The sequence below is a fragment of the Pogona vitticeps genome, chromosome 4 (genome assembly GCF_051106095.1).
Source record: "Pogona vitticeps strain Pit_001003342236 chromosome 4, PviZW2.1, whole genome shotgun sequence".
Classification (NCBI taxonomy): Eukaryota; Metazoa; Chordata; class Lepidosauria; order Squamata; family Agamidae; genus Pogona; species Pogona vitticeps.
This window is the reverse complement of record NC_135786.1, coordinates 74,223,602-74,251,389: the sequence shown is the minus strand read 5'-3', so window position 1 is coordinate 74,251,389 and position 27,788 is coordinate 74,223,602. Positions and strand designations below refer to the sequence as shown.

Genomic DNA, 27,788 nt, shown 5'->3' with positions numbered 1-27,788 from the left:
GCTAACTCCTCAGTGGTTAGCCCTTCTCAATCCCAGATTCCCAGGATGTCCCAGCCAGTACGGTCAGAAGTCAGAGATGATGGGAGATGAAATCCAAAACATTTGGCAATCTAAAGGTTGAGAGCCCCTGCATAGGAAGAATGATATATTTGGATAGAGATCATTATTTGCTGCCTGGCATTTCTGTTATGTGCCATCAAGTTGCTTCTGACTTATGTCAACCTTTGGAGGGTTTTCAAGGGATGTGAGATGTTCAAGGCATACACAGAATTTCTATAGCTGAGCAGGAATCCAGATCTCCTGAGTCCTAGTCCAACAATTTATACACTACACGACACTGGCTCTTGTGATTTCTAAGTACGTATACAGTATGTAGGATAGGAATATACCTTTTTCTGTTCAACCTGTACGCAGAACATATGATATGGAAAGCCGGACTAGGTTCAAATGAAGGAGTGAAAATTGGTGAAAGAAACATCAATAATTTAAGGTATGCAGATAACACCATATTAGTGGTAAAAAACAGTAGTGATTTGAAATGACGGTTAGGGAAAGTGAAAAAAGAAAGTGCCAAAGCAGGACTGCAGCTTAACATTAAGAAGACCAAATTCAGAAGAAGACTGTGACCCAGAAGGTGCTGCAATGAAAAAACTAGAAAAGATAATCACATGTAAGGATGTATCACTGGAGATGAAGACCAAGATCATCCACACTCACTGATCACCATATATGGATATGAAAGCTCAATAGTTAAGAAAGCTGACAAGAAAAAAAAATTGATTCATTTGAAATGTGGTGATGAAGGAGAGCTCTGAAGATACCCTGACAGCAAGACCAACAAATGAGAATCAAATCAAGCCTGAACTATCTTTGGAAGCAAAAAATGTTGAAACTGAGGTTGTCCTCCTTTGGCCACATCATGAGAAGATAGGATTCTCTAGAAAAGACAACAGTGCTGGGAAAGGTGAAAAGACTAAATAAAAATGGGTTGACTCCCTAAAGGAAGCTACAGGCTTGAGTTTGGAAAGAGCTGAGCAGGGCTGTTGAAGACAGGACATTTTGGAGATCATTCATGAGGTCACCATTAAGTCAAGGATGACTAGATGGTACATGGCAACAACATATATAGGATTTATTCACAAAGGCTTTCATGGCTGGGATCTAATGGTTGTTGTGGGTTTTTCGGGCTCTTTGGCTGTGTTCTGAAGGTTGTTCTTCCTAACGTTTCGCCAGTCTCTGTGGCCAGCATCTTCAGAGGACAGCACTCTGTGCTCTGTTGACCTCTGAAGATGCTGGCCACAGAGAGTGGCGAAACGTTAGGAAGAACAACCTTCAGAACACGGCCAAAGAGCCCGAAAAACCCACAGCAACCATATATAGGATTGCTTTTAAAACTAACTTTTGATTCTCAGACCTAGACTGTGACTATTTGCTGAAAACAACTGTTCTCAAAAGTAAGGAGCAGCTAACAAGGTCTGTCTGGCTATATCTGCAGTCCTTTTGCACATATATAATAAACTACGGAGGGAGGACATTCTAATTTGACCTTCTTATTTATACATCACGCAGGAACAAGGTCTATAAAAATCCCAACATATTTTGCAAAGACATTTTTATACAGGCAGGCCTCTGGCACGTAGGCTGTTCCATGGCTAAAAGATTGGATCTTTGCTCTATCTTTTAATATTATGTTATAAACTTGTTTTCATGCTATAGTCTAATTGACCTGTTATTTTCAATGTATATTTTATTAAAGTCAACTGTTTTGAGCACTTGTTTTTCTCAGAAAAGCAGACTATAAATCAAATAAAACAAAGAAGAGAAATATCAAAACAACTGTTAGGCTTCGGTACAGGTGACACAGAAATACATTTTGTGTGTTTTTAATGTGAGCCTACACAATTTGCACTTCCAGATGTAGTATCTAAAGCAAAATGTAGTTTATCTGTTGGCTTCTGCACTTCTAATTTTGTGTCACAATTCTCCAACAACAAAAAAGCATGCAAAATAGATACGTTTGGGGAAAGTGCCATAAAACTGGATATTAGTGGAATTATTTGCAAACATGTATTATAATAGGAACAGTTGGTTGAATATTTATTTCAGCAATTGTGAATTAGGCAAAATGCAAGGAGAAGTTTGTATTACGAAAACACATTAAAATTCACAAAAATGTTTTTAAAATGGTTGCTGATATAGAAATGAGATGGGAAGAACAAACCTAAGACTGGAAAAATGAAAAACCAAAACAAACCAAATTTGATAATTTGTTTTTCCACTGGGCTCCGACCTCTAAGAGGTTCATAAATCACAACCAACATTCTGAATTATGTTAAAAAGTAAGTCTTCATGGATTTTTCCAGCAATGGTCAGCAAAGAATCATTTCAGTTCCTGTTGCTTCTTTTTTGTTTGTTTGTTTTTGTTTTGAATAGAATACACATGATTTTCCATTCTGACATAATGGGATGGATCCACACTGAGTCATAATTAAACTAACTGATTTCTGTGAGTTTATTCTAAGCATGATAAAGTCTGGATCCAAACCAACACTTTTTCTTTTTTTCTTGGGGGGGGACTGCTTCCTCCAGGTGTGTTTCAAATCAGTCATATGGAAGACAGATTTTAGACTACTATTGTTGGGATCATTTCTAGCTGGGCTGATTAACCTGTTTAGCCCATACACATTCCAGGTCAGAGAATGGGAAGTCTGAATATGGTAAGACATTCTCTTCTGGCAGAGGTTTCACAGATTTTTGTGTTTCCATTTTTGTTAAGAAAAACAAATTTTGTAATTTTGAAAAACTAAATAAACGGAACAAAAGACGCACACACAAACGCTAATTTATCATATATGTGGGACCCAGAGAGGTGTAGTACACAAAAAAGCAGACTAGGATTCAGAAGATCTGGGTTCAAACACCTGCTTGCCTATATAAACTACATGGAAGGGGAGCTGTGGTAAACTACTCCTTGAACTATCTCATGTACCTCAACATTCTTATTGGGATAGCCATAAACTGTAAGCAATGTGACAGCATGTAACGAAAACATATGTATTTGTCTGTGTGTGTGTGTGTGTGTGTGTGTGTGTGTGTGTGTGTGTGTGTGTGTTTTGTGTGTGTGTGTGTATGTGCAAACATCTATTGATCATATTAATGTCTATTGATTGTGTATAGAAATATTTTGTTTGTATCTGATATTTAACTTTTTGCTGTTGCAAGGTCTTGTCTGTTATTAAAAAAACCCCAACATTTATAATCCACTCTGCACTATTGAGTGGTTTAATCTTTTCCCCAATAATGGCAATTTTACATTTATTTTAATCTAAAGGTATTCAACTGTACCCTAAGTCCTCCCCCTCGCCATTCCTAATACTTCTACAAGTCATCTCCTGTCAATCCTCATGCAAAGGACTGACAAGAGAATCAGAAGACATGAAAGAAAAAAGTGTTTTGCACAATACATCATTAATTTATGGAACTCATTTTTTTAAAAAAGGTGATGAGATGATGGTGGATATGATTTATTGGGGAAGAAGGAGATCATGATCACACAAATACATGGTGGACAAGGGATGTGTGTGTACACACACACACACACACGCACGCATGCACACATGCACACAAACACACACATTTCTATGTCATTTTTATTCCCAGCTCTGGGACTCAAGGTGGCACAAATCTTTCATCGGATATATTTCACGGTGGCTGTACACAACCTCCAGAATCAGCCACAGTCAGTTTTTCTGTGGCTACCATTGATATTGGCTGTAGCCAACCTTCTGGATCACTGGCAATGCTGAATGTGTGATTTGCTCAGTTGTGGTTTCAAAGAGAAACTTTTCCAAATTCTTGTTGTGATATATTAGCTGAGTCTCATGGTGCAGTGCTTAAACTGCAGCACTGCAGTCAAAACTCTGCTCATTACCTAGGTTCAATTCCAGGTAGCTGGCTCAAGCTTGACCCATCCTTCTGTAAAATGAGTACCCAACTTGCTGGGGGAGGATTTATACCCTGTATAATTAAATTGTTAACCACCCGAAGAGTGCTTTAAGTGCTATGGGGCGGTATACAGAATAAGTAGCCCACTTTGCTTTATATTATGGAATACAAGTAGCTGGGGAACAAGAGTGGGAAGGGATTTTTGCCTTCTCATAGCTTCCCACAGGCAGAAGTGTGAGATGATGTGCAACTTATAAATGGAAAATGCAACGTCAAAAGTTGGAACATTGAAGCAAAAACAAAGAAAAAAGATATGTTGTCACGTTCGCAACCTTCCTATTTTAACTGACTGAAGGTTCACCCTAACAAGTCAGAAGAAAAAAATGTTCCTTTTAAAATCCAATCTTCTGTTCTTGCTTTTAGATCTTTCAGAGAAAGATGCACACTATGAAGGCGGTGCTTCCTGATCATCTTTAAGACTCCTCGGTGCACTGCCTGGAGGTGATAGAAAAAGCTTGCTCAAGAATGTGAAGGCATTTCATAAATCATTACACAGATGAGCTGGAGGAGGGGCAAGCCACGGCACACTTGACAGCACACACTGAGCAAAAACTCCTCCTTGTCAAACTCCAGCGTGTCCTTGGAACACTACAGTGAGAGTAACACGTGGAGACAGACCCAGCGAACTCTGTGGACATGGGATGCCGCACAGAGAGGGATCGATTCTTGGGTACTGCTCTGTCTGCTGCAGCACAAACAGAGGCTTGCGCCACTGCAGCTGAAGTGATCTATGACGCCAGGCAGCTCTCTCTGGTCGTTCATCTCCATGCCTGAAACTTTATGCTGCTCCTTAGTAAAGGGAGAGGACACAGAGGCAAGCACTGAGGAGGCAAGTGACTCCTCTACTTCTCCTGCTGTCTCTCTCTCTCTCTCTTTCCAGAAAACCTTCACAGACCCAGCAGTGCTGGAAAAAACTCATGGCTGCTGAAGGAGGAGAGTAGCTTTTGACCTCAAGTGAGACAGTGTACTGCCTGCTTCCACACACCATAACTGGGAAAGCGTATCAAATGAAACATAGCATTAACAAAAGAACATGCAGTTTTCTGCAGTATTTTCTTCCCTAAACTTGTACATAAATAAGTCCATTCTCCCCATAGAACAAAGAATCATGGGGCACAAGGAGGACAGCTTTTAACCCGTTTCCCTCATACCTGTGATTTACTCACAAATCATTCCAGAGAACAGCTCCCACTGCAGCCACCGGGTTTTTAAAACAAATCCCCTGCACTGCAGCATTTATAACTTTTAGTGCGATCCTGCCCCGCCCCCGCCACAGACAATTGCACACTATAGTCAGCAACCAGTTGGCTATTTATAATTTTGTAACAAAAACTAAATTGAAAAGACAAATTGCTACTCAAGGTGTTGGCTATGTATCTAGATGCTCATCTGCTGGTGTGATTGGCTTCATGGCCAGGAATGCAACTAGAACCACATGAATCAATTGTGATTTGCAACCTATGTGGTTTCCCTTATTCAGCCTATGTTTAATAGACCCTACAACTGACCCAGGAATCCTTTCACCAGTAGAACCCACTGTTCTCTCTGTGCAGTACAACAGAACATCAAAGTCTCATGCACATCCCAAATACAGTACAGGCGTACCCCAGTTAATGAATTTAATGCATTCTCTGGGATGTTACGTAATGCAAAAAATTCATAAACCAAAACAGAGTTTACCATAGGAATGGGGGCGACACTATCAACCTCAAGGCACAATGCATCCTGGGGAACCTTCCTTCGTACTACAGAAAAAAAATCTGAAACCTAGGCATTATTTTCGATGGATTTCCGTTCGTAAACCAACAAGGTGCAAGGTGTTTGTAAACTGAGGTACTACTGTAGAAGATTTTCACAGAATTAAACCCTTAAAATAATCCAAATTTATTTTTCAAAGCAGCGTTACCTCCAGCATTTAAGAAAGTGGGATTATTCATACACATCGCCCTGACACTTTTCAAAGATAATAATATATTAATATAGTAGTAAACCTCTCCCCTGGTTTTGACAAAATACCTCATTAATGTAACTTTTTGTTTGCCTGATGCCAGGCGGCAAAGCGATCAACACACACTCCATGGCCCACAGCCAGTACACTGAAATGTTCCAGGGACCATGCACAACTTATATTTACAACCTGATTCAGTTGACCCTAAATCTGTCTAAATGTGAGTGGAGTAAAAATGAGTAGAATCTGGACACACAGGGAAATGACTGTCTGTAATTCTTCCATTTCTAAGCAGACTGACAATTTATGGCACTGATCAAAGCCAGCTTGCAGAAACCACTGGCTGTACACAAAAGCAGCATGGCATAGAGTGAAAAACAGCACACCAAGATTAGTAGAGTGGGCATTCACACAATCCCTCTACTGTGTTCAATGAATGCATGCCATCTCTACTGCCAGAATTGCAAGCTAGAACTGCCAGACAAACCACACCGGACACATCCAGTTGTCAATGTATCCTACATGATGGGTTACTGCGTGAAAGGAAATACATGGTTTGAAGCTCATCCCATGCACTGTCCATGCAGAGAATTCATTCTCACAAACATCTGCCAGGTATTTGTATTTGGAGATGAAATGGTACATCAGGCATGTCTACCTGATTCGGTACTCTGTGTGCAAGTGTTCCTAACACGATAACGCTCCAAAGTTCTTCTCAGCCTGGAATCTGATTGCACTCTGACTGACATAGAAATGTCTTTGGGCCATCTGAACAGGAACTTAGTGAGGGACAGAAAATTGCTGAGGGTTCTGATTCTAGTTTGAGAGTCTTCAGTGATGTACAGAAAAGCACCTGTGATGCGGTAGCATGACAATGTTATTATTTTAAACTGCTGATTCCTACAATATATGCATAATGAGGTCTGTCCACTCTCATACATTCTATTTTAGCATCTGCAGTGAACCTACACAACAAGCATCAGATCAGGGTTGTGAAACTGAGAGAAACAAGACACTTGGATTAAACAATTCTACCCATCTTTATTCCCACTGAAACCCTAAATTCAGCCACCATTCATGAATTTCATACGTCAGTTCATTTTCAGGGTTGTTTAACCTACTCACTGACCACTGACCACGGGAAAAGCCTTGTCAGTTTTAACTCCCACATAGTTCAGTCTGTGCCAAGTTGGTTGTAAGTACACCCTGGCAAGCCCTGGACTGACTTTTGGCATGCTACCACTGACCCACATTTAGGGCAATTTGTGGAGGAGTGCCAAAACCTTAACCTAACCACTTGGCACAGGCTGAAGCAGCATCCGTTAGATTTTTCCTGTGACCGCTGTTTGCTAATATGGGTATGTGAGCAAGTCCTGGATTCTCATCATCAAATCTGAAGAGAACGTTTACATCAGACCACCTGCCTATTCCCTTCCTTCTGTTTTCTTCCAATTTAATGTTTCAAGTTTAGAAGCCTAAGAGGAAGAGTTTACAATGGCTAATGTAAAATTGCTTGCAAGCTGGCAGCTGTGCTTCCAGACAATCACACTTTAAACCAGGCTTTTTATAAGAGGAAGTATAAAAATGGATGAGGAAGGAAGAAACCTTTAAAACTTTACACATACCTCTGCTTCGGAACTCTTCTCAAAGAGTGATCAAGTCATGAATGCTTTTGTTAAGTCCCGGTTTTAAGAATGCGTTTTTTATCTACATGTTCTATATTTACAGTACAAGCCCTTTAAAAGGATAAATGGAGCAGGAATTAAACTGCTAATTATTGCATTTCACTGGAAGTCACAGGTTCTTCATTGGGGCTGTTAAGTGAAAGTGTTGAACAATGGAACATTTCCTGGCACATTAATGAAATGTCAGTATTCAAACTGTTGACAAACATTGGCCAGATTGACAACAACAATCAGTGAATTGGTCATCATCACTCTGCTGATGACCTGCTCCTATCAATGGAACTGGCTGAAGGGGGTGATTTTCCCTCTCTAACCCTATGTATGGGCTGTCAAATCTTTTCAGGATGACCAGGAAACTCCCCTTTAGGTATCATAAAAGGCTGTGGGGAGGAGCCTAGGAGTACAAAAGAGGAAAAGGAAATATTGGTTATTCCTGGAGACCTTAAATACAAATGGATTTAATCCCCACCAATAGCGTATTAGCTGGCTGGATAGCTTTAAGGTTGAAGGTTGACTCCCCCGACTGTGACTCCAGAAGAAGAGCCAGCCTATGTAGCCTTGGGCATGCTGCACAGTCCCAGGACACCCCAGGTGGAAAACCTTTGCTTAAAATCTAAGATTCCTGTCTCTTTTCTGTGCCTATGACCATCACTCCTCATGTACTTCCAGGTTTTACATCGGCCTTAAGGTGCCCACAAAACTGAGCCATATGCAGGCATAATAAATATAAAACAAACAAAAAACTATATTAGATTTTTTAAAAACTAGAAATTAAAACCAATCACAACCTAATTGGTGAAGGGGACAAACTTTGCCTAGCACATAAACACAGCAATGAAGACTAGAGGCAAAAATCAGTATGCATCAGGCATGAATTACATAATACGTTTCAGAACTACTAACTCTTATACACACTCCTAATATTGTAGGCCAACTAAATTCTTTCTTTTCCCAGTTGTCTGGAGAGAGGATTTGTCCCTGATCCCAACAGACATGAGAAGAGATATACAAAGGAAGTTCTGATTTGGAAAATTTTGCAGTGAAGGGTTACAAAGCAAATGCTAACAAACAGTTGCTCCTTCCATTTGGAGTCTCATAAGTACTCTGCATGTGGTATCCACAGAAACCCAAAACACTTACAAAGTGAAATGGGCCAAATGTCCTGTTGTTTAGACCAGCCTCAACCCTAACTGAAAGAGGGGATGGGAAACTCATAAAGTGAGTTGTAGGATTGCGTCTGCCAAATCTTGAGGCTTCATTCACTATAGCCTGACAGTTTGTGACACTATCACTGCATTTCTGGCAAGCTCAAATTGATTCAGGTGGGATGCAAAACCATGACGTTTTGCTACTAGATATACAATGGCAAATCTCAGGCTTCTGCACTCTTGCTCTCTCTTTGTCTTCTCTTGCTTTGATCTTGTTTTGTTTGAAATAATCATGGCTCCTCTAGCTCAAATATAACGAGAAACTGCAGTTTATATAAAACCAGAGGTGGAAACCTTCAAATACCTCTCCTCAGAAGTACTGTAGTGCAGTGGTGTCGAACTGTGGCCCTCCAGATGTTCTTGGACTTCAACTCCCAGAAGCCTTCACCACCACCTCTGCTGGCCAGGATTTCTGGGAGTTGAAGGCCAAGAACATCTGGAGGGCCGCAGTTCGACACCACTGCTGTAGTGGATAAGGAAAGCAAAGCAAATAAATTGAAGGCTTGTAACTGCAGTCTTGTAACAGAGCGCCACGTTTATTGCTCTATCTAAACCATGGGCCAGGCTTTCAGAGCATATATCAATCCTCTTTCTGAGTCAAGTGGATTGCGTCTCCTTGCCTACATATCCACCTACCTAACTGATTAAAATACCAACTCTTGACTCTGTTATTTCATTCCAAAGAAAAAGAAACTCCAGCATTTGTAATCCTGGAGCTGCAGTTTAAATGATGCTATGAACTCACCCTGTCTCCTCCTTCCCATTATGATAAATATAGTAGCTGGTGGCACACACCCTCTCTGCTTTTTTCCAGAAGCGTGAATACCAAGATAAGATTCTTTAAGAATGTTAGCAGGATGACACAGAACACTTTTTAACTGCATTACTTACCACTGCAACAAGAATTCAATTGAATTACAGCAATGCAGTATGAGACTGGGTTCAACATGCAAATGCCGGAAAAGTCACTTTCTGATTTCATCAAAGTCTCTTTGGAATATTGATCTATGTTTGACAATGAAGGGGTGAAAGAGATAATTGTACACAGAAGTGACATTATTTCTAGGTGGGTAGGGCCAATTTACACATGTGACCCACAACTGCATATAACTCTGCCACAATGAAAAAAACAGTACCATATTATTCCTATTGAAGATAGGAAAGAGACACCCGATGCCTCCTGGCAGGATTCTTTTTCTACTCATAGTATCCCCATCCTCTGAATGTGTCGCCAGCAAGGCACTAGTTCCATGTTCTCAGTATCACATTCCCTGTTTATTTGCTGAATAATGCCTATCCATCTTCATCTCACCTTTACTACTGTCCAGCTATCTATTTAAAAAAAACATAATTTAAAACTGAAGATAAGTACAAACACTTAAAAACACACATACACAAATGTGTTTCTTTTGGAGAAAATCTAGATTCTAGTAATTTGGGTCGGATTTTGGAATTTTCTGGACTACGGATCCCATAATTCTCCATTCTGAGAGTTCTATCAGACAGTTACCTCACAGACACTTAAATGTGGCTCACTTGGGAGAAATGTCCACACTAGAATATTCTGAGGCCTAGCTCCACCTAGTTCAGAAAGTGAAGCTCCCAGCTAGCACTCAGAACAAGAATAGGTGAAGCTAGACCTACCTACGCCTTGAAGCCTTTCTATGAGGTAAGCCACATTTAGGCCTCCTTCCTACCTATCAGCGTATTTTGTACTCAGAGCTACTTTTCTGCAATGGTTTCTAAGTTTGGAAAAAAAGGGGGGGGCAAAAGTTACATATAACAGCATGTCACCTGATGTACAGTTTGGTCTCTAGTCATGGCTGAGAAAGATAATATTTTAATGAGTAGAAGAAGTGGCAAAACAAGCACAAACATACTTTTATATTCATTATTCAATCTGTTGAACTGTTCAAGCACAATCACAGGTGACAATTAAAACTGATACAATGCAAAATTTTAAAAAAATCAAATGAAAGGCATTTTCTTCCATTAAACCCTGCACGACACTTCAAAGACATGCAGTATTCTGCTTTAGATAAATAAAATACTGCCATGAACACACAGAAATACATAACAGGTTTATAAGGTAAAAGCAGCATGAGAACGTGTACAAGAGGCACAACAAGCTTCACATTTCTGGGAAGCCTTGTACCGGTCAATGACCTTTTGTTCACTTCTTTAGCTACAATTTGTCACTGTTCAACCTTTATCACTTTTACCCAAGACAACCTACCAACTCAATGTCCCAGGCTTTACATTAAATATAAGGTGGGACATGCTATGGATTTGTATATTGGTTAAAATCTCTGAACGGCTTGTAGAAACTTATTTCTCCCAAAATGATAGTATGTAGTGCCTGTATCTACTTGCTACTGGTATTTTTAAAAGAAAATGTGGTAATCCAACTAGAGTTGAGTCTTACCTCTCATACCGGATATCTCATCTCCCTACCACCCAACTGTTTTAGAATTAGGCTGCTGATATTAGAGGTGTGAGACCATGGTGCAGGAAGAGCCACACATCTGACACATCTACCCTTTTTGCTCAAGATGATCAGAAGGTGATGTTTAAGGGGGGGGGGAAACCAATTGCATGATAGGAGGCTTATCAGGAGAACTGAGAACAATGTATTCCCATGCAGTACTGGCAAAAGTGTGTGTCAGTTATAAAACTGGCAAGGCCTCTAAGCTACTCATGGAAATTTTGGCAACATCACTTCAGCTTGCTAACTGCCAAAAGACACAGCTGCCTGTTTCAGAAATGCAAAATGTGCATATGTGCCCATGTGAAGCTAAAGAGTGAAAACAGAATCTAAAAGAAAGACCAGCATGACAGAGATTCTTCCTTTGGGTTTAGTTAATTCAGATCAATTTTAATTCATATTTATTAAATCTGGAATAAATAGGACTTCTTAATATTTATTTTTCTTTTGGAATTTCTATGTGTCCTTTGCTAGTACACATAGTAATTCTTAATCAGTACTGTATAACTGCCTCACCTTCTGCATTTACCACCATCCAGAAAGTTCTCTAGATCATATTTTAAGAATTATGGCTTAGATAACATTGCCCCTAATTCTAGCTCTGCAATAATGAATCTACAGTCCTTCTGGGGATGTGTGCTTCCTCTTTTCTCTCATCCGTACCGCATTAATTATAAGTGAAACACAGAAACAGTGGCTCTCCTATGGTTTGTAGAAACAAGGTGATTTCAAACCACAATCGATGAAGTTGGTTAGTTTCAGTGATAGTAACTAGAGTTTAGGATGACTTTCTAAACTGTGATTAACCAGAAATTGGTGTTTCAAAACTCTCTTTGCAGCCTCACCAGAGACTCATGTACAAGGGTAGATATTGGTGGAGTTTACACTTGTAGTGCTCAATCATATCTTAGGGTTACATTCAAACAGAGTTCACATAGTCCTCAAAATGCATCATGCCATCTCAGTTTGGACAACATTCTGTATAAAACATATACAGTACATTCCTACATGCACCCATCTTTATCTTGATTTCTTAGGGGGAATAATCTCTTTACTTCTTTTCCTATAATCACACAAATATCTACATATCTGACTCTGATTGGCACATTTTAAATCATATTTATCCAGAGTTAAACATATTATATTAAGTTCAATGGGCAGAATTGAGACCATGTTTAAATTCCAGTAAAATAAACTACATCCTATTGATTTACACTTGTTTAATTTTAACCTAGAAAACCCTGAAAGGGTTGCCGTAAGTTATAGTTGACTTGATGGCACACAGTTATTATAGGATTAATTTTGGCCAGATAGCACCCTTTGTTTTGTTTTTTCAAACATTCTTTTAAAGCATAAAACCATCACATGCCCAACCCTATCTAAATTAATAAATGAGTGAAGGAATGAATGGATGTATTCTTAAGCTACATTTACAAGCACAGTACAATTACCACCAGGGTTGTCAAACCAGTTCTCTAAATACCTGCATGCCATTGTTTGGCACTTTTTACCATTAGAAAGAACAGTTGAGGTACAGTTAAAGTATTGGAACTCAAATCACACGCAAAAAAGTAATGCATTTACAAAATAAAATCACTGTAAAAATGGATAAAGTTCTTTAGAAGACCCTCTCCCCAATCTGTACAAATTTAGTACACTATTCCTTTACAAAACACCGAGGAATGGTTATGTTAATGAATATTGTCCAGTTTTGATTTATACTGAAAAGTAACCACAGACTTGAATGGGTGGAAATACTTGTAAAGTTATGATAAAAAATTTATGCACTATCAACTTTGGGTTGTCAATTCAAAACAGCACATGATGATTCAGAATTCCTGGACCTGACAGCATGTTTTGTTTAACTTTTGTCTCCTCCTGAGAGAAAACTGAAGGGTTAGAGAGTTTTTTCTTTTCCAAATGTGTAATTTTCAAAATTATACCATATCTCCTTATTCTCACAAGTACATTTGATACATATGCTTAGGACAGAGAAATCACAATAGCTTCTGATTTTAAAACACAGTATTAGACAATGTTTACAATATGTTTACGTAAAACCCTAATGCAATTTAAGAATGAAAGAAAATGGAAAGCAGTCTTACAACAAAGAGAGTGTACTATCTCTGGAAGTACGACGACACAGACAATCTCATGCTTGTCCTCTATCTTCCTCATGCTGTTTAATCCAGATGTTTCAGGAGTTCAGAATTTTTAGCAAAGCCTTTTGTTTTCAAAGGATTTGAGTTTTCCAATATGAAATACTAGCCAACTCTGCAAATACTAAGGTATGTTTCTGCTGGTTTGGTTTCTGAGGTATATATCAGAAAAACTGATCAACGTTCCCTTTTATTTTCAGCCCCCCCCCCCAGGTGGGACTCTACCCCTTGCGTCTGCGACTTTGCCCACCCATCTGCAGAAATTGGAGATTCATCACAACTGGAACAAAAGGGGCTGAAAACAATTACTGTCGATGCATAGAGGAGGAAGGCTGTGCGGTTGGGGGGGGGGGGTAGAGTTGCAGGCATGCACCTTAGAAGGAATCTTGCAACTGATGCAGCTTAGACCATATCCTACCAAGTATCAGTGATGAGTACTCTACAGCAGCCACCCTCAATGGGAGCCATATGGCCCCCTGGAGGGCCTTGGCACATTTGAAGAGGGCCACAGACTGGAAACAATTCTTCACACGCCATCTTACAAGGTTTGTTATGTGACTTATACAATCGTGATTTGGACTATATTTCTTTCATATTGTGTTTATGGCTGTGGCCAAAAACTGTTGAGAGAATAATGCAGTCTATAGACATCACAGATGAGTACCTTAAACATTTGTCTGTAAAAATTAGTCAGTCCTTCAAAACATTCCACATGGTGTTTGAACAGACAAGGTAACTGACTTTGTTCTCAATGACGAGCTGAATGATGGAGTTGTGCTTACTGAGAAGCCCGATGTTCTGACTGCCAGACTGCTCAACTGTCCTCCATGCTTTGCCAGCAGATCCACTTATGGGCAGATACCAGGAGGAGTATTTAAAACCCACACTGAACTTTCTGTTTGAAATCCAAGGGGAAAATAGTGTCATCACCCACTTGAGAAGCCTATCTTATTTTGGAGGCAGTCAAATGTTTAACTTTTGGAAACCTCAATGAGTTCTTCCAATATTCATTCTGAATATGGAAAAGACCCAATTTCTTCCCATCATACTCACTTTCCTACTAGTTCTTCCTTTTCTCCAAGTGGGGTGGTGCTTGTTAGACCCTTACTTTGGGAAAGCAAGGGTAACAACTTGTGAGGTTTCTTGCGACTGCTGTACGAATAACTAAGTGTGTCATTTGTGGTGGGAAATACCCAGGACTACCCTTGTTTTGGGGATACTGTATCTAATTTGTCTAGGATTCTGATTTAAAGTGGAAAAACCCCAACCCAAACAAAGATGGAGCTGAAGACAGCAACAGGTACAAACTCACCATTTTCTGGCTGGTCCTTAATATCAGCTTCACTTGGCTGGCTTGGACTTTCAGACTGACTTGAATCTAAAAAACATAAAGATGTCCCAAAATTATAGGGATCAACTGCAGAACGATGAAAGACTTCAAAGGAAATATATAAAAAAATATATATTTTGCCCTACAACCAGTAATACAGAAAGTTGGTAAGGTAATGACTTTTCACTATTTTTTTAAATACTGAAATCAGATTTCATACATTGTAGCACTACTGATTTTGCCATCTTTGCTGAATAAGTCATTATGTACCTACTCAGAAGAATTTTTTTCTTCTGGAACCAGAATGCATAATCTTGTAAGATTTCAAATATTATGCATCCACCTGAAGACTTTGGCTCTATAGTGCACCATTGTGTTGGTGACTGTAAGAATCCCTAACGCTGTAAAGCTGTTAACAGTTTTTCGACAGGCTAACAGCTTGCTGTTAAGGCATTAACCTTTTCATGTTTGTATTATTAACTACCTTTGTCTGCATGAAAACACAGCCTCAGTAAGCAACTTTAATTCGCACCATATTTTGAATGAATTTAAGGGCATACCATTTTTTTCTCTTCCTTGTCAGGAAAACTGCTCATTGAAACAAACAGCCCAAGTTTTATCAATGTAAATTGCAGGTGGGGACCACAGTGTAGATTAGACTCATAGCAAGGGGCAAAAGGTTAACTTCCCCATTCCCTTAACCACATTAGGCATCTTGTACATAATTCCTGGATGAACATGGGTGGGTGGGAGGATATGTTCCTTAAGGGACTGCTAAAGGAACATATACTTTTGTCTTTATTATTGAGGCTGCACAGCATCTAGGACAGCCACAGTGACCTTCTAATTGACAGTATTAGCAATTAGCAATTGTTGCCTGCTGGCAAAATGGGGATGATATAGTGCAGCAATGCTGGGCCAATTCCTGGTGTTTTGAATCATGGATACAGAAACACAATATTCTACATTTATAAACTGAGAGTTTTTTGATGAATTTAATTCCTGTCGTTCTTAAATTGAAGTTTAAATATAGATAAACTACACACAAATTCCAACAGAACCTTCCCTCACATAGAATTACACAGTGCTAGAGGATTCCAGCATATGAGCAAATGGTCTGTACTACGGTTGCTGGGAGAGGATAGAAGCAAGAACAGTATTAAAGTAACAAAATAATACTAAGACTGACAGTATTAAAGTAACAGAACAATCCAAACAAGCTCAAGCAATCAGTACCTTTGTAACATACCAACATAAATTCATAATAAAATGAAAACTGAAGACTAAAATCCTAAAAAATACTTGCATGGAAGCAAGTACTACTGAACATAATGCCTGGTATCCTATTCGTATGCATTTAAGGTTTGTGCCAATGCCAAGGCTAACTGCGGCTAACTGACAAGGTGCTGAGGAAGATTTCATTTGCACAACTCAATGCTAGACCCGGCATGCAACCAATACACACTGTAACAGCTCATTAATTAGCCATGAAAAGCTACACAAACTTGCGAACACCAGTGAGATTTGCTTCTAAACAAAAATGCAGCCCTAGAGCAACTCCTTACTCAGGAATATACATCCTGCCCATCTCAGGATAACATATCAAAATGAGTCTTTAGCCCATGAAAATATACTCCATTAACACGTGTATTGTTTATGTTCCAACTGCACAACTTCACATGCACTTAATTTGACACAGAAGATGCAGGGCAACAGAAATGGGTTCCTATGTCTTAATGGTTCAATAAAGCAGTTTTCCTCTCTTTTTTCCTTCCTACAGTTGAGCCCTATTTAATGGTGCTTAAATAGGTGATGTGCTTCCACATCATCATAATGGGAGTATGGCTGTCCCAGTCCTTCCATCATTGCCTTTATCACGTAAAAGCAAAGATGTGGTATGGAAAGTTTTCTAATGCTATATTTTTCTGTAGAAAAATTTCCACATTATATGCATCTACATTTATCCATAGTTGAATGGGCTTAATATAGGATATGAGCTTCTATACGTATTCTTCTTAGGAGACAAGCATTGATACTGTAGTGCTCAGTTCCTCATGGGAGACTGAAAAATAACACAACAACTTGTACCTGAACATAATATAATTGAGTTCTGATCAGTTCTGGATAAGTCTTATACATGGTGTGTTTGTCCTCAACAGACTAACAAATGAACATACTACTAAGCTCATTTTTATTTTGCAAAATCACTTATTTTTGAATCAGTCAGAAGTAAGGATGAAAAGTGGTAAGTTGCCTGTGCCCAGAGACGTATGTCTATCTTTGGGGGAAACAGAAAGTTCAACTTAGTTGTACTGAATCAGATTTTTCTTAACTTGAAATAGAACCAAAGAGTAGGTCAGAGAATGAGACAGTGAAGGTACTACAGTTATACCTCAACAAAAGCAAGTTAAACTGGCTGGTATAAGATGTATCAGGTTCAGCTCTCTTTAGGTATTTAGGGCAACCTAATGTTGACAACACCAATGGCAGCAGTCAAGATGGTCTACAGGATCCCCTGTTGCTCTCACTACTATTCAAAAAGTAACACCATGCAAGGGAAAATCCGAAAAGCTGACTCCTTTTTCTATTGGTGTAAACATCTAGGCTGACCTTTGCTATGTAAAGCATAGCATCCTTTCTTTCTTTTTCTTTTCTTTCTTTTCTTCTTTTTTTCCCCTGGCAATAGGGGCATAAGATAATGCAGCAATATCAGCCTATTTAAACCATGGATACAGAAAAACAAATATTCTACAGTCATAAATGGGATTTTTTTAAAAAAAGAATTGAATTTCCTGGCTTTTTAAAATGGACGTTTAAGTACACATAAACTGCACACAAATTCCAATAAAAACTCCTCTCATGTAGACGATTCCAGAAGATGAGCACATGAGCTGTACTATGGTTGCTGGAAGAAGACAGAAGCAGAAATGGCTGGGATGTGGCTGTAGTCCTTCTATGCCAAAATATTCTGAAATGCTGTTTTTGGACTTAATGATGGTGAAGCAAAATTGTGAGTAAATGGAATACATACAACAGAGAAGGATACACAGCCTTTAACCTCTCAGGTAAACTAGTGCTGTCATGACTGTTCTGCAGAATGCAGAGTAGAAAGTTATCTTTGAATTTCCAAACCCTTTCCTCTGGGTAGGCAACATGCCATGTGCCTATTTTCCAAAAGACGTCCCCTCACCTTTTGAAATTAAAAGAAAGAGGGAGAGCTGGGAGCTAGAAAAGATTGTCACTGGAAATCAAGGTCAAATATCATCCATACTATGTGAAGGAAAGACAGCGGAGAAAGGCTAGGACAAAAATCTACTCATTTGAAATGTGGTGTTGGAGACGAGCCATACAGATACCACAGATGGCCATAAAGGCAGAAAAGTGGGTGCTCAATCAAATCAAGCCTGAACTTTCACTAGAGCAAAAATGAATCAACTCATTTTTCTACCATGCATATATGTACAATGATAAAAGAACTGACCAGAAAAGACAATAATGTTGAGGAAAAGTGTGGTAGGGCAGTAGGAAGAGAAGAAAACCTAACATGAGACAGATGGTCTCCATAAAGGAAGCCACTGCTCTTAGTTTGCGAGACCTGAGCAGAATTTTTTTTAGAAAACAAAATATTGCTAAGAAATTTATTTTATTTTTTATTTGATTTATTTGATTTATATCCCGCCCATCTGATACATCTATATCACTCTGAGCGGCTAACAACAATATTAGTATAATTATAGGAACATAAAATAAAAATATCAATTAACAAAGATAACATAAATCATAAATAACAAATAAAGAAGAAAAATAGATTAAATTAAATTAAATGCTGGCAGGAGGGAAGGCCTTAACATAAAGCCATGTTTTTAGCTGAGTTTTAAATGTGCCCAGGGTAGGGGCCGCGCGAATCTCAGGAGGGAGATTGTTCCAAAGGTGAGGAGCCACCGCCGAGAAGGCCCGGTTTCGCGTCTTCTCCCTTCGGACCTCCCTCGGCGTCAGGCTCCTCAGCCTCACCTCCTGGCTCGCGCGGGTGATCCGGGTAGAACTTGGTGGGTGAAGGCGTTCCGCCAAATATCGAGGTCCCAAACTGTCAGAAAGCCTCCTGAACGTCAGTTCATTGGGTCCTGACTGACAGAAACAAAAGTTCAGATTGAGCCAGTCTTGGAGCTGATTTCACCTTTTGAAGACTGGTCTCAGAAATCCTGAGAGAATGTTTACGAACACCAACCAAGAGTGGGACAAACATAACTGCCCAGTGCTACTGTAATTCAGAAATATTTTGAATATGTCTTACAAATTTGTACACTAATTCTATGGAGATACATGGCAAAATGTTACCCTTTCTGGAGGACTGTTACTCCATTAATTTCTTTAAAGCTGGTTTGTTTTTATTTGCTTGTGTTTTTTTTTTACTCTTCAAAGAAAACCTTTTAACTTATTCTGCTCTCCAAACATCTCCCTTCCCCACCATAAAGCTGCAACAATGTATGTGCTTTGGAATACTTTAAATCCAGTCACAGTTATGAAGCTGAAATGGCAGCAAAAGCTAAAGTTCAAGCCTCTTCTTTATTCCTACAGAAGAACTTAGAAAACAGTAGTGTTTTATTCTTCTTTGAGAAGAAGGAACAAAAATACAGAGGTGGAGAATTAAGCATTCTGAGAAACACCTATTTCAGAGACTCTGAAACCTAGAATGAGTTCAGATGTCATTTTCCTTCGTTTCCTTCCTGCAACTTAATGTTCGGATGACAGACTGGGAACCTGACAAACAAAATGGCAGGTGATAGTTGGGGAGCTTTTCTAAGCTCTTCTGAAATGCCAGGGAAGATCACTTATTAATTGTCTCTAATAAAGAACCTACTTAATATTGATACAGTCGTGCCCCGCTTTACGATTACCCTGTTTAACGACAAATCTGCTTGACGACAATGTTTTTGCGATCACAAAAACGATGGTTTGAATGGGGTTTTTCCGCTTTGCGATGATCGGTTCTCTGCTTCGGGAACCGATTTTCACTTTACGACAATCAAAAACAGCTGATCCTCGGGTTTAAAATGGCCACCGGGTGTACAAAATGGCTCCCCGCTGTGTTTAGGAGCCCTTTTCCGCTTTAAAGGCACCCGAAAATGGCCGCCCCTATGGAGGATCTTTGCTGGACAGTGATTTTTCAGCCCATTGGAACGCATTGAATGGTTTTCAATGCATTTTAATGGGCTTTTTTATTTCGCTTTACAATGTTTTCGCTCTACAGCGATTTTTCTGGAACGAATTAACGTTGTTAAGCAGGGCACCACTGTACTACTAAATGATTGCTACTGAAAGACAAGAGGGAATTATCATGATCTGCAGAAACCAAACATTTCTCTCCAAAATACATAAATTTAATTTTTCATCCACTGCTGCCCAACAAACACCACTTTGTATGCGAGTACAGGTAAGTGTCTTACATGTAAGAAATGGGCATAACATGGTTTAATTCCTTACAGTTTTAATACCAAGAAGAAGTCATGACTGGTGGAAACTCTGAAGAGGAAATCTCTTAACGATGCTCTAGGACATTTTGTTGTCAAATCCACTCATACCTATTTGTTACTTCCAAAGAAGTTTATTTTCTGAAAACCACATCACCGCATTTACCTTGAATCTTCAACATACAGCAAAGGAGTGGTGGCCCTGAAATTTGACTATGTTTTAGAAGTCATGATACTGACCTACAATTAACTTGAAAATCTTACTTCTATTGCAATGGAGTTATAACACCAGACTTGAAGTATTAATAGCACTGAAATGAGAAGCACTATGGGTAACTTCGGGTCAAACTGTAATAATTTATTACTCCTTAAAAACTGTCTTTCCTTTTAAGCAAATGAAGATTTTAATTATTAGACTATCCTTCAATAAAACAAATTCCCTATTTCAGATATTCAGCCCTGAATTCTACATTGTAAAAGCTTAGTGAGCAAGGCTGCATTAATAAAAAGCATAACTAAAAAGAGTGAACATAAAACAATTTGATTATTTGCAAAATTACACTTATATATGTAAAACAAGATGGCTTTCAGGAATTTGGGAACAATTTAAACATTGGTCAATGGTGTGGAAGAACTCAAGATCAATATATAAAATGGTACTATGACATGACAGGGAGTTTTTTCCATTGGCCTTTTCAAAGGTAAATTGAAACATATATTTTTGCAAAATATTAGAAAAAATATCTATTACTGCATGAAATTTCAGTCTTCTGCAATAACATTTTGTAATTTAGTATAAACAGATAAAATTATTTTGGTTGCAGTCCTGTGCATATTAACCCCTGCCTTTAACATCTTACTTGACGACAGGCATTGTGAACTTGAGTCCAAGATGCCACTCTACCCGCTATAACACAGGGTTCTATAGAGATATTTTGGCCATCCTAATTTTGAGACTACAAATATTGCAGTGATTTCCCATGGTCATTTGCCCAGATGTGATGAAGCCTGCTTTCAGGTGTTGGTACAGAAATATTCAGAACAGCATCTAACATCTTCCTCTAACTTATAAGTCTATACTTGTATTGCAAAACCAAGACAGACTGCCTACTACAAATCGACAGGAAGAAGCGTTGAATTTTAAAGTATTGTTTGAAAGCTAGGCATCATACTTGGCTACCTGACTAGATCAGGTCCTGTTCAGAAGACCCTGGCATCACAATGGCACTTACTGAACAGTCACCAAAGATTGGGAAGTTCTTTGAGACAAGACAGGAAGAAAGGAAACTACATGGGTTTCAGTAAAAGATGTTACCAAGCCCCTCCTTTTCTATTTCTGCACAGCATCCCATTCTAAACCAGATAGTTACAGGAGCTCCCTATTAAGTGCATAGCTGCTTGGAGCAGTACTAATCAACGTGGGCTTGTAGAGATCACAATATCTTAACTTTGAGACATTTGAGACCATATCCTATGTATTTATAACAAAAGCCTCTGAATTCGTCCCATGAACCAATATTTCAATAATAGAGAATGTCAGACCCCAACCTACAGGAGAAACAGTTCTCTCAGTGGAAGCACACTACTGGATACTGTCCCACAGGGCTAAAGAAAGCAGATGATTTGGGATGTGCACAATGAATATTTTTGTATTTCTATCATTTTAGGGGTTTTCAGGGAGTGCCTCCACAGTTCTCTGCCTGGCCTTTTACAATATATGGAGATTTATCTCTCTTCCACTCCTCTTTCTTTTCTTTGAGTTCAGCAGGTAGAAACAGGTAAGGCAGTGAGAACAAAAAAAGGTGTGTGGGGGAATCTCAGGAAGGCAGGCTGGCACTATAAGCGTCCCTGGAAGCAAAAAAAATAATCCAAAGAAATTGGGGGGGGGGGCGGTTTCCAGGACCTTTTACAGATTCAAAATTTCAACTCTCCCATTCTGGAAGTTCTGATTGGTTGCTGACAGCCCTCACAATGCTATTGGATGAAAAATTTCCCAGGTGTTTTGACAAAGGTTGAAAGAAAAGGCACCAAAGGTTACAGAAAAGAGGGAACATGAAGCATCCTGGAACTTTTGTTTAATCCTCTTTCATAAACACAAATCATTCATGTTCAGAGGCCTCTATTTTTATCATTGCTGAACGTTTTGATCTTCAATTTAGTCATTAAAAGCCCATTTATATGGATCACCAAAACATTTCAAAACAATTCTCCTTCCTTGAGGTGAGTCAGATACGGATGATTTAGCAGATACAGACCATTCACTGAATGCCCCCCAAAATATAAAGTTCCCTCCACATTTCACAATATTTTTTCTATTCATACACCAACATTCTATTCGATGGGAAGTCCATGCTTTGTCTCAAAATTCAGTTTTTCCACATATTTCACACTTCAGATAGTGACACAGGCAAACATTCCCAGCTAAATCAATATGGTTGGCAGATAACATTTAAGTGATACAAAAGTAACTTTCAACTACATTTGAATTAAATTATCATTTAGTGTAGACTCTGCTTTACCATTAATCTAAATTTTGTCTTGGCATATACACATATAAATATATAAATATATACAAAGACGGAAATAAGGAGAAGGAACTACTGTATGTTCTACCACCTACAAAAAATAAAACCACAATGGAAATAAATAACGGTACATATAATAGATTGGAGTATGCCTCAGGCCAGGTTTTATTACAGCAAGGGTAGATAATAAGATAAATGATTACAAAACTATAATAAAAGCAGGACAGGCACAATCCAAGCAAATATAATAATTTTTAAATCTCATTAATTTAAGCGGAAGAAAGTTACACAGATACATAATTCTGTCATTGAAATCTATGGGATTTAAAGTGGATTATGCACAGTGTTATTAAAATGAGAGCTTAATTTACTACAGATGGAACTTGAGGCATTATAGTGGAGAAAAATCTACTAGAGCTTTAGTCATATTTTAATCTAGGAATCTAGTTGCAGTGTTTTTCCCTCTGGTAGATTCCAACAAAACTACAGGCCAGAGTGTTTGTGAGGAAGAACGTATCTGTGTTTGAGGCCTTTAAAGCACAAATCATAGACATACATGGCAACACTTCCAAGAAATCCTACTATGGGATAAGTAGCATGGAGACTAATCATATATAACTTATGAAACTTTCATGTTTGATTAATTAAATGTTTTTGTTGAGGGAAAAGTATGACAAATGAGCCAAACATTCCACTTGTGGCGAAGCATCCAATTTCATGTCCAGATTTTCTGATAAATTTCTGATAAGTTCTTACATTAGTCTTTGACTTTCACAACTACAGTAATATTATATCAAAATCCTAATTCCTTACCATCTTCTAAAATATATAGCTTTCTTTTCTACTGCTTTTTTCAGTACAGTGGAAGCTTACTGACTTTTTTTTAATTTGAAGAGCTCTATCTTCTCTGTTTCTACTAACAATCTGGGGGTATGTGTAGGTAAAAATATAAATAAGTGAATAAAAGGAACTGGGTCAAGGAATTGGGTTGATTTTGTCCCAAGAAAAAGTTTTATAATGTAAGAACAATGAAAATTTAAAATAAATGGTTGAAAGCACATTTCACACCTTACATGCACATAAGGCTCATAATTTCATCATCAGGGCTGATTTTTCAGAAAATAAATATTTCCTACATCTGTTCCAAGACTCCTTTCATTGTCAGGGAGCCACAGGACAGGAGGAGAACATCATTAATTACTGACAATCATTGTTATTGGGAAATTCATCTCAATGGCAATGACTTTTTAGCAGTTAAAAGATTTCCTCCTCCTGTCCCACAGCTCCCTGCTGATGAAAAGGTTTACATGGGAGCTGTGGAAGCCTCAGGATAGAAATAGGAAACTTCTAGTTTTTTTTTAATGCCTCAGTTGATGACACCATCAATCTTATGGAAGTGCAATTCTACTCCCTATATCTCACATCAGCTTCCCTGTGTCCTGAGGTCACAATCAGAAATGCTCCTCTGTATACTCTCACCAACAATTACCCCTATGGATTCTTCCCCACTCTTGCACTCTCATAGATGGGATTTTCCCCCAATGGCACTCATTTCACATTTCTGCTAACTTTTCAGGTCTAGCGGAAAGCCTGGTTTCTCAGGCTTGTAATTACTAATATTGTAATATTGTCAGCTTTTACAATTTAAATATTATTGGTTTATATTTTAAGATTTGGTCTTTATTGCATTTTTCTTAGTACTATGAATCACTCTGAAAATATTTGTATTAGAGTTGGAAAAGGTTAAAGAAATAAAATAAAACAATGTCATAGCTTACAGCTAAAATGAACATCCAGGAGCAATTCCCCAAGCGTGTTTGCAGGTCCGCTGACCCTTCCTGGAGCCCACCTCTGAAACTCCCACTAAAAATACACTGATTTTTAAAATGTTCTGTTTTTGGATGCCTTTTGGGTGGCATTTTCTAACAAAACAAGACACAGACCTTCTTTTGCTTTAACTCCCGTTTCTCCAGGTTTTTACAAGTGGATATCCACTCACTTTGTGTCTTGTTATGGGCAGCTGCTGCAGTTCCTAGATATCCACCACCCGCCTGGCTTTAAGGGGATGCCTTTTGTTCTCCACTGGCTTGATGAACTGTAAAGCACCTTTCTAGGTTGTAAGCATTTTTAGCGACCTGGGAAAATGTAATGCTCACATTCTAGAAAAGTAAGCATTTTAAGGGATCTAGAAATGATATGCACTGGTATAACCCAGCGGGCTGAAGCTCCTGGGTGCAGGGTCAAAGGCCAGGAGCTCCAACCCTTCCTGTGCTTCTTGAAAGAGAGGCCAGGTAAGGTCACCCAGACCCAGAGCGTGTGGCTCATGGAGTTATGTACCCTGACAACTGTGCAGCTTGGTGGCACATGGATGTTCAGAATGACTAGCCAAGTTGGTTGGAGGCAATGGTAGAAGTAGCCCAACTCCTCTTAGAGGTACAGAGTGGGGAATCCTAAAGTAGAGGACAGAGAAAATTTTGGAAATCAGACTTGAAGATACACACTACAGAGAAAGATCTGGGAGGACTACAGTATGTGCTTTCCAAGGATGGTTTTAGAGGTACAGACCAGAAGAAGGGTACTCCAGTGGTGCTCACTTTCTAAATCCCTACACCTAGTCCTGGATAACTAGGCAGCAGGAAAACAGGAAGACCAAATATGATATGGATTGACTCCATAAAGAAAGTTACAACCTTGGGTTTATAATTGCCGAGCATGGATGTTGAGGACAGGACATTTTGGAGTTTGCTTGTTCACAGGATCTCCACAAATCAAAGGCAACTTGAAGGCACATGGCAACAGCAGTCTAGTATAAGCATTTAAAATGTTAGGTAAATGAGGCACACAGAGTCAATAAGCACTTCTTTGACTTGCTACTTGTTAACTTAAGAGGGGTGCAGTTTTCTCTGAACAGTGTAGATACAGTACTGGTATGATATTCAACCATTTCCCCTAGTATTATTTACTCTGATTCTGAACCTTAAGGCCTTTCATTTTTAGCACCTACACTGCATCCTAATATACAACCCCTGAAGGGGGGAAAAAATCATTCTCCACCATGGCAAAATCACCGCCACCCCAGCCGCCTCTTTTCTGTGAGAGAGCTTTTAATTCCCATACACTGAGAAAGAGATTATCTTTGATAATGGAAATGTAAATCAAAGCTGTTGCTGTTGTTTATTCCAGACAGACATTTGTGTGTTAAGTCTGTTTATCAGGCAATATTCTGTCTAAGCCAGGAAGCAGCCAGCCTTTGTGAGAAGATGGATGCAAATGTATTTCCCAGGAGCTCTTGCAGCTAAACTTTTGAAGCCAATCCACCCCAACCTCCTGCTCCTTGTTACCTTACCAGGAAAACTGTACTAAGCCGGGCCCGTAAATAAATGAGCAAAAACAACTAGCTAGACAATGTTGATGGGCATGAATAAAACCAAAACATGTGCACACAGTCTGCTGCCCTTTATTCTAAGCAGACTCTGTGTATTACATCTATTTATCAAACAATACTTTGTCTGTGTTGTTGGGCTTTGTAAAAAAAAAAAAAAATTCCCAGAAACTGCAAGGTAACTTTTTTTTTTTGCACAAAAAGCAGTTGCTTACAAGCTGTATAGAACATAATCAAGATAATTAGTAGAACTCCAAATATCTATTAATTTATTAATTTATTATTTATTATTTCAACTTGTATACCACCCCGTTAGTGTGAACACTCTCTGGGCACCCAATCACATTAAAATCAACAATAGAAAAACGAAATATACAATAAATACCATAAAATAAACAAAACACTGTCACTAGCTTAAAACACATATTTAAATAGAATTAAACAAATTTAAAACAACTTTGTACATTTCAGGTCTGTTGTTAGAAAGTCTAATAAAAGGCACTCATAAAATATCTAGATAAAATTGGCCTTCACTGTAATATTCTGTTTTTTAAATATAAGAAGATGTAATGGTATAATGTGGTAAGTCTCCAGTTTTTAGAGGGGGGATGTTGCCAACTTTTAATATATTTCTAAATGTTTGTTTTAAAACATATTTGTTCTCTTTCTTTCATTGTTAGAACACATTTCTTTTGTAGCAGCATGCATTAATTTTTGACTTAATTGAAACTGTCATAAAAGACTTCTTTTTTAAAAAATATTCTTAAACGCTATTCAATTCAGCTTTCCTTGGGGAAAAAAACATGTAAACTTGGGGAAGGGACTCTTACTTAACGAAATTAAAAACCAAGTTTTATGGCTCCCCCTCTCTCCCCCTGCCCCCGCATTGAGAAAATAAACATTTTAGGACTCAACTTGTTTGTATTCTCCTCAGTAGCGTCTGTATGCATCAGCAACTAAAAACAAAGAAACTTTTAGCTGCTCAGACAAAATGCAGAAGCTCCCCAAACAACGAAGCGGGGAGGGGGGGAGCTGGGAAGCATTCAAAAAGTCTGACAGTCCATTCAATATACGGATGATGGCCATAATGCATCCAGGGTCCCCTTGCTAATTAAATATGCATTGGCACAGTTTTGATCGATGCGAGCCATGGATCCGATGACACACCTGCAAAATCCTGAGTCCAGAGCTTCCAGGGAGGGGAAAAAACAGGGGGGGGGGGAAATACAGCCTGTCTCCTTATCTTTGTTTTCAAAGGCTCTCAATTTCTGTGCTTAGATATCTAATTTAATTCTCTCACCCCTCAGCAAACTGGATTAGGAAAGTCAATACTGCCTTTGTGCATCGACAGGAACACACAGCTTTCCTTTTATTCAATTTAGCCATGACCTTTAGACAAAGATAATGACAACTGTCTAAAAGAAAGGTACAGCTTCAAGGAAGGAGCTCTTGAGGGGGGCCCCTGTCGGACTCCCACAGTTCCACCACTCAGGTTTGCCTGTACAATCTGAGGGAAGACAGCGGAAAGGGGGCCTTATTATTGTTTTTAAAGGCTACCTCTCACAAGCGGCCGACGCTGAGCCCGTACCCTAA

The 27,788-nt window shown here is 38.8% G+C and overlaps 1 protein-coding gene across 13 annotated transcripts in view; it reads right to left on the bottom strand.

Moving 5' to 3' along the window:
* Positions 1–27,788, bottom strand: part of NFIA (nuclear factor I A) — a 558,292-nt gene that overhangs the window by 172,703 nt on the left and 357,801 nt on the right. For 9 of the 13 annotated variants that reach the window (XM_020789879.3, XM_020789880.3, XM_020789883.3 and 6 more), the window contains exon 3: positions 14,803–14,868. The exons of the other annotated variants lie outside the window; for them this stretch is intronic. In XM_020789879.3, coding sequence (XP_020645538.1) covers positions 14,803–14,868 — 66 coding nt within the window. The remainder of the gene's footprint in view (positions 1–14,802; positions 14,869–27,788) is intronic. 13 annotated transcript variants of the gene reach the window in all.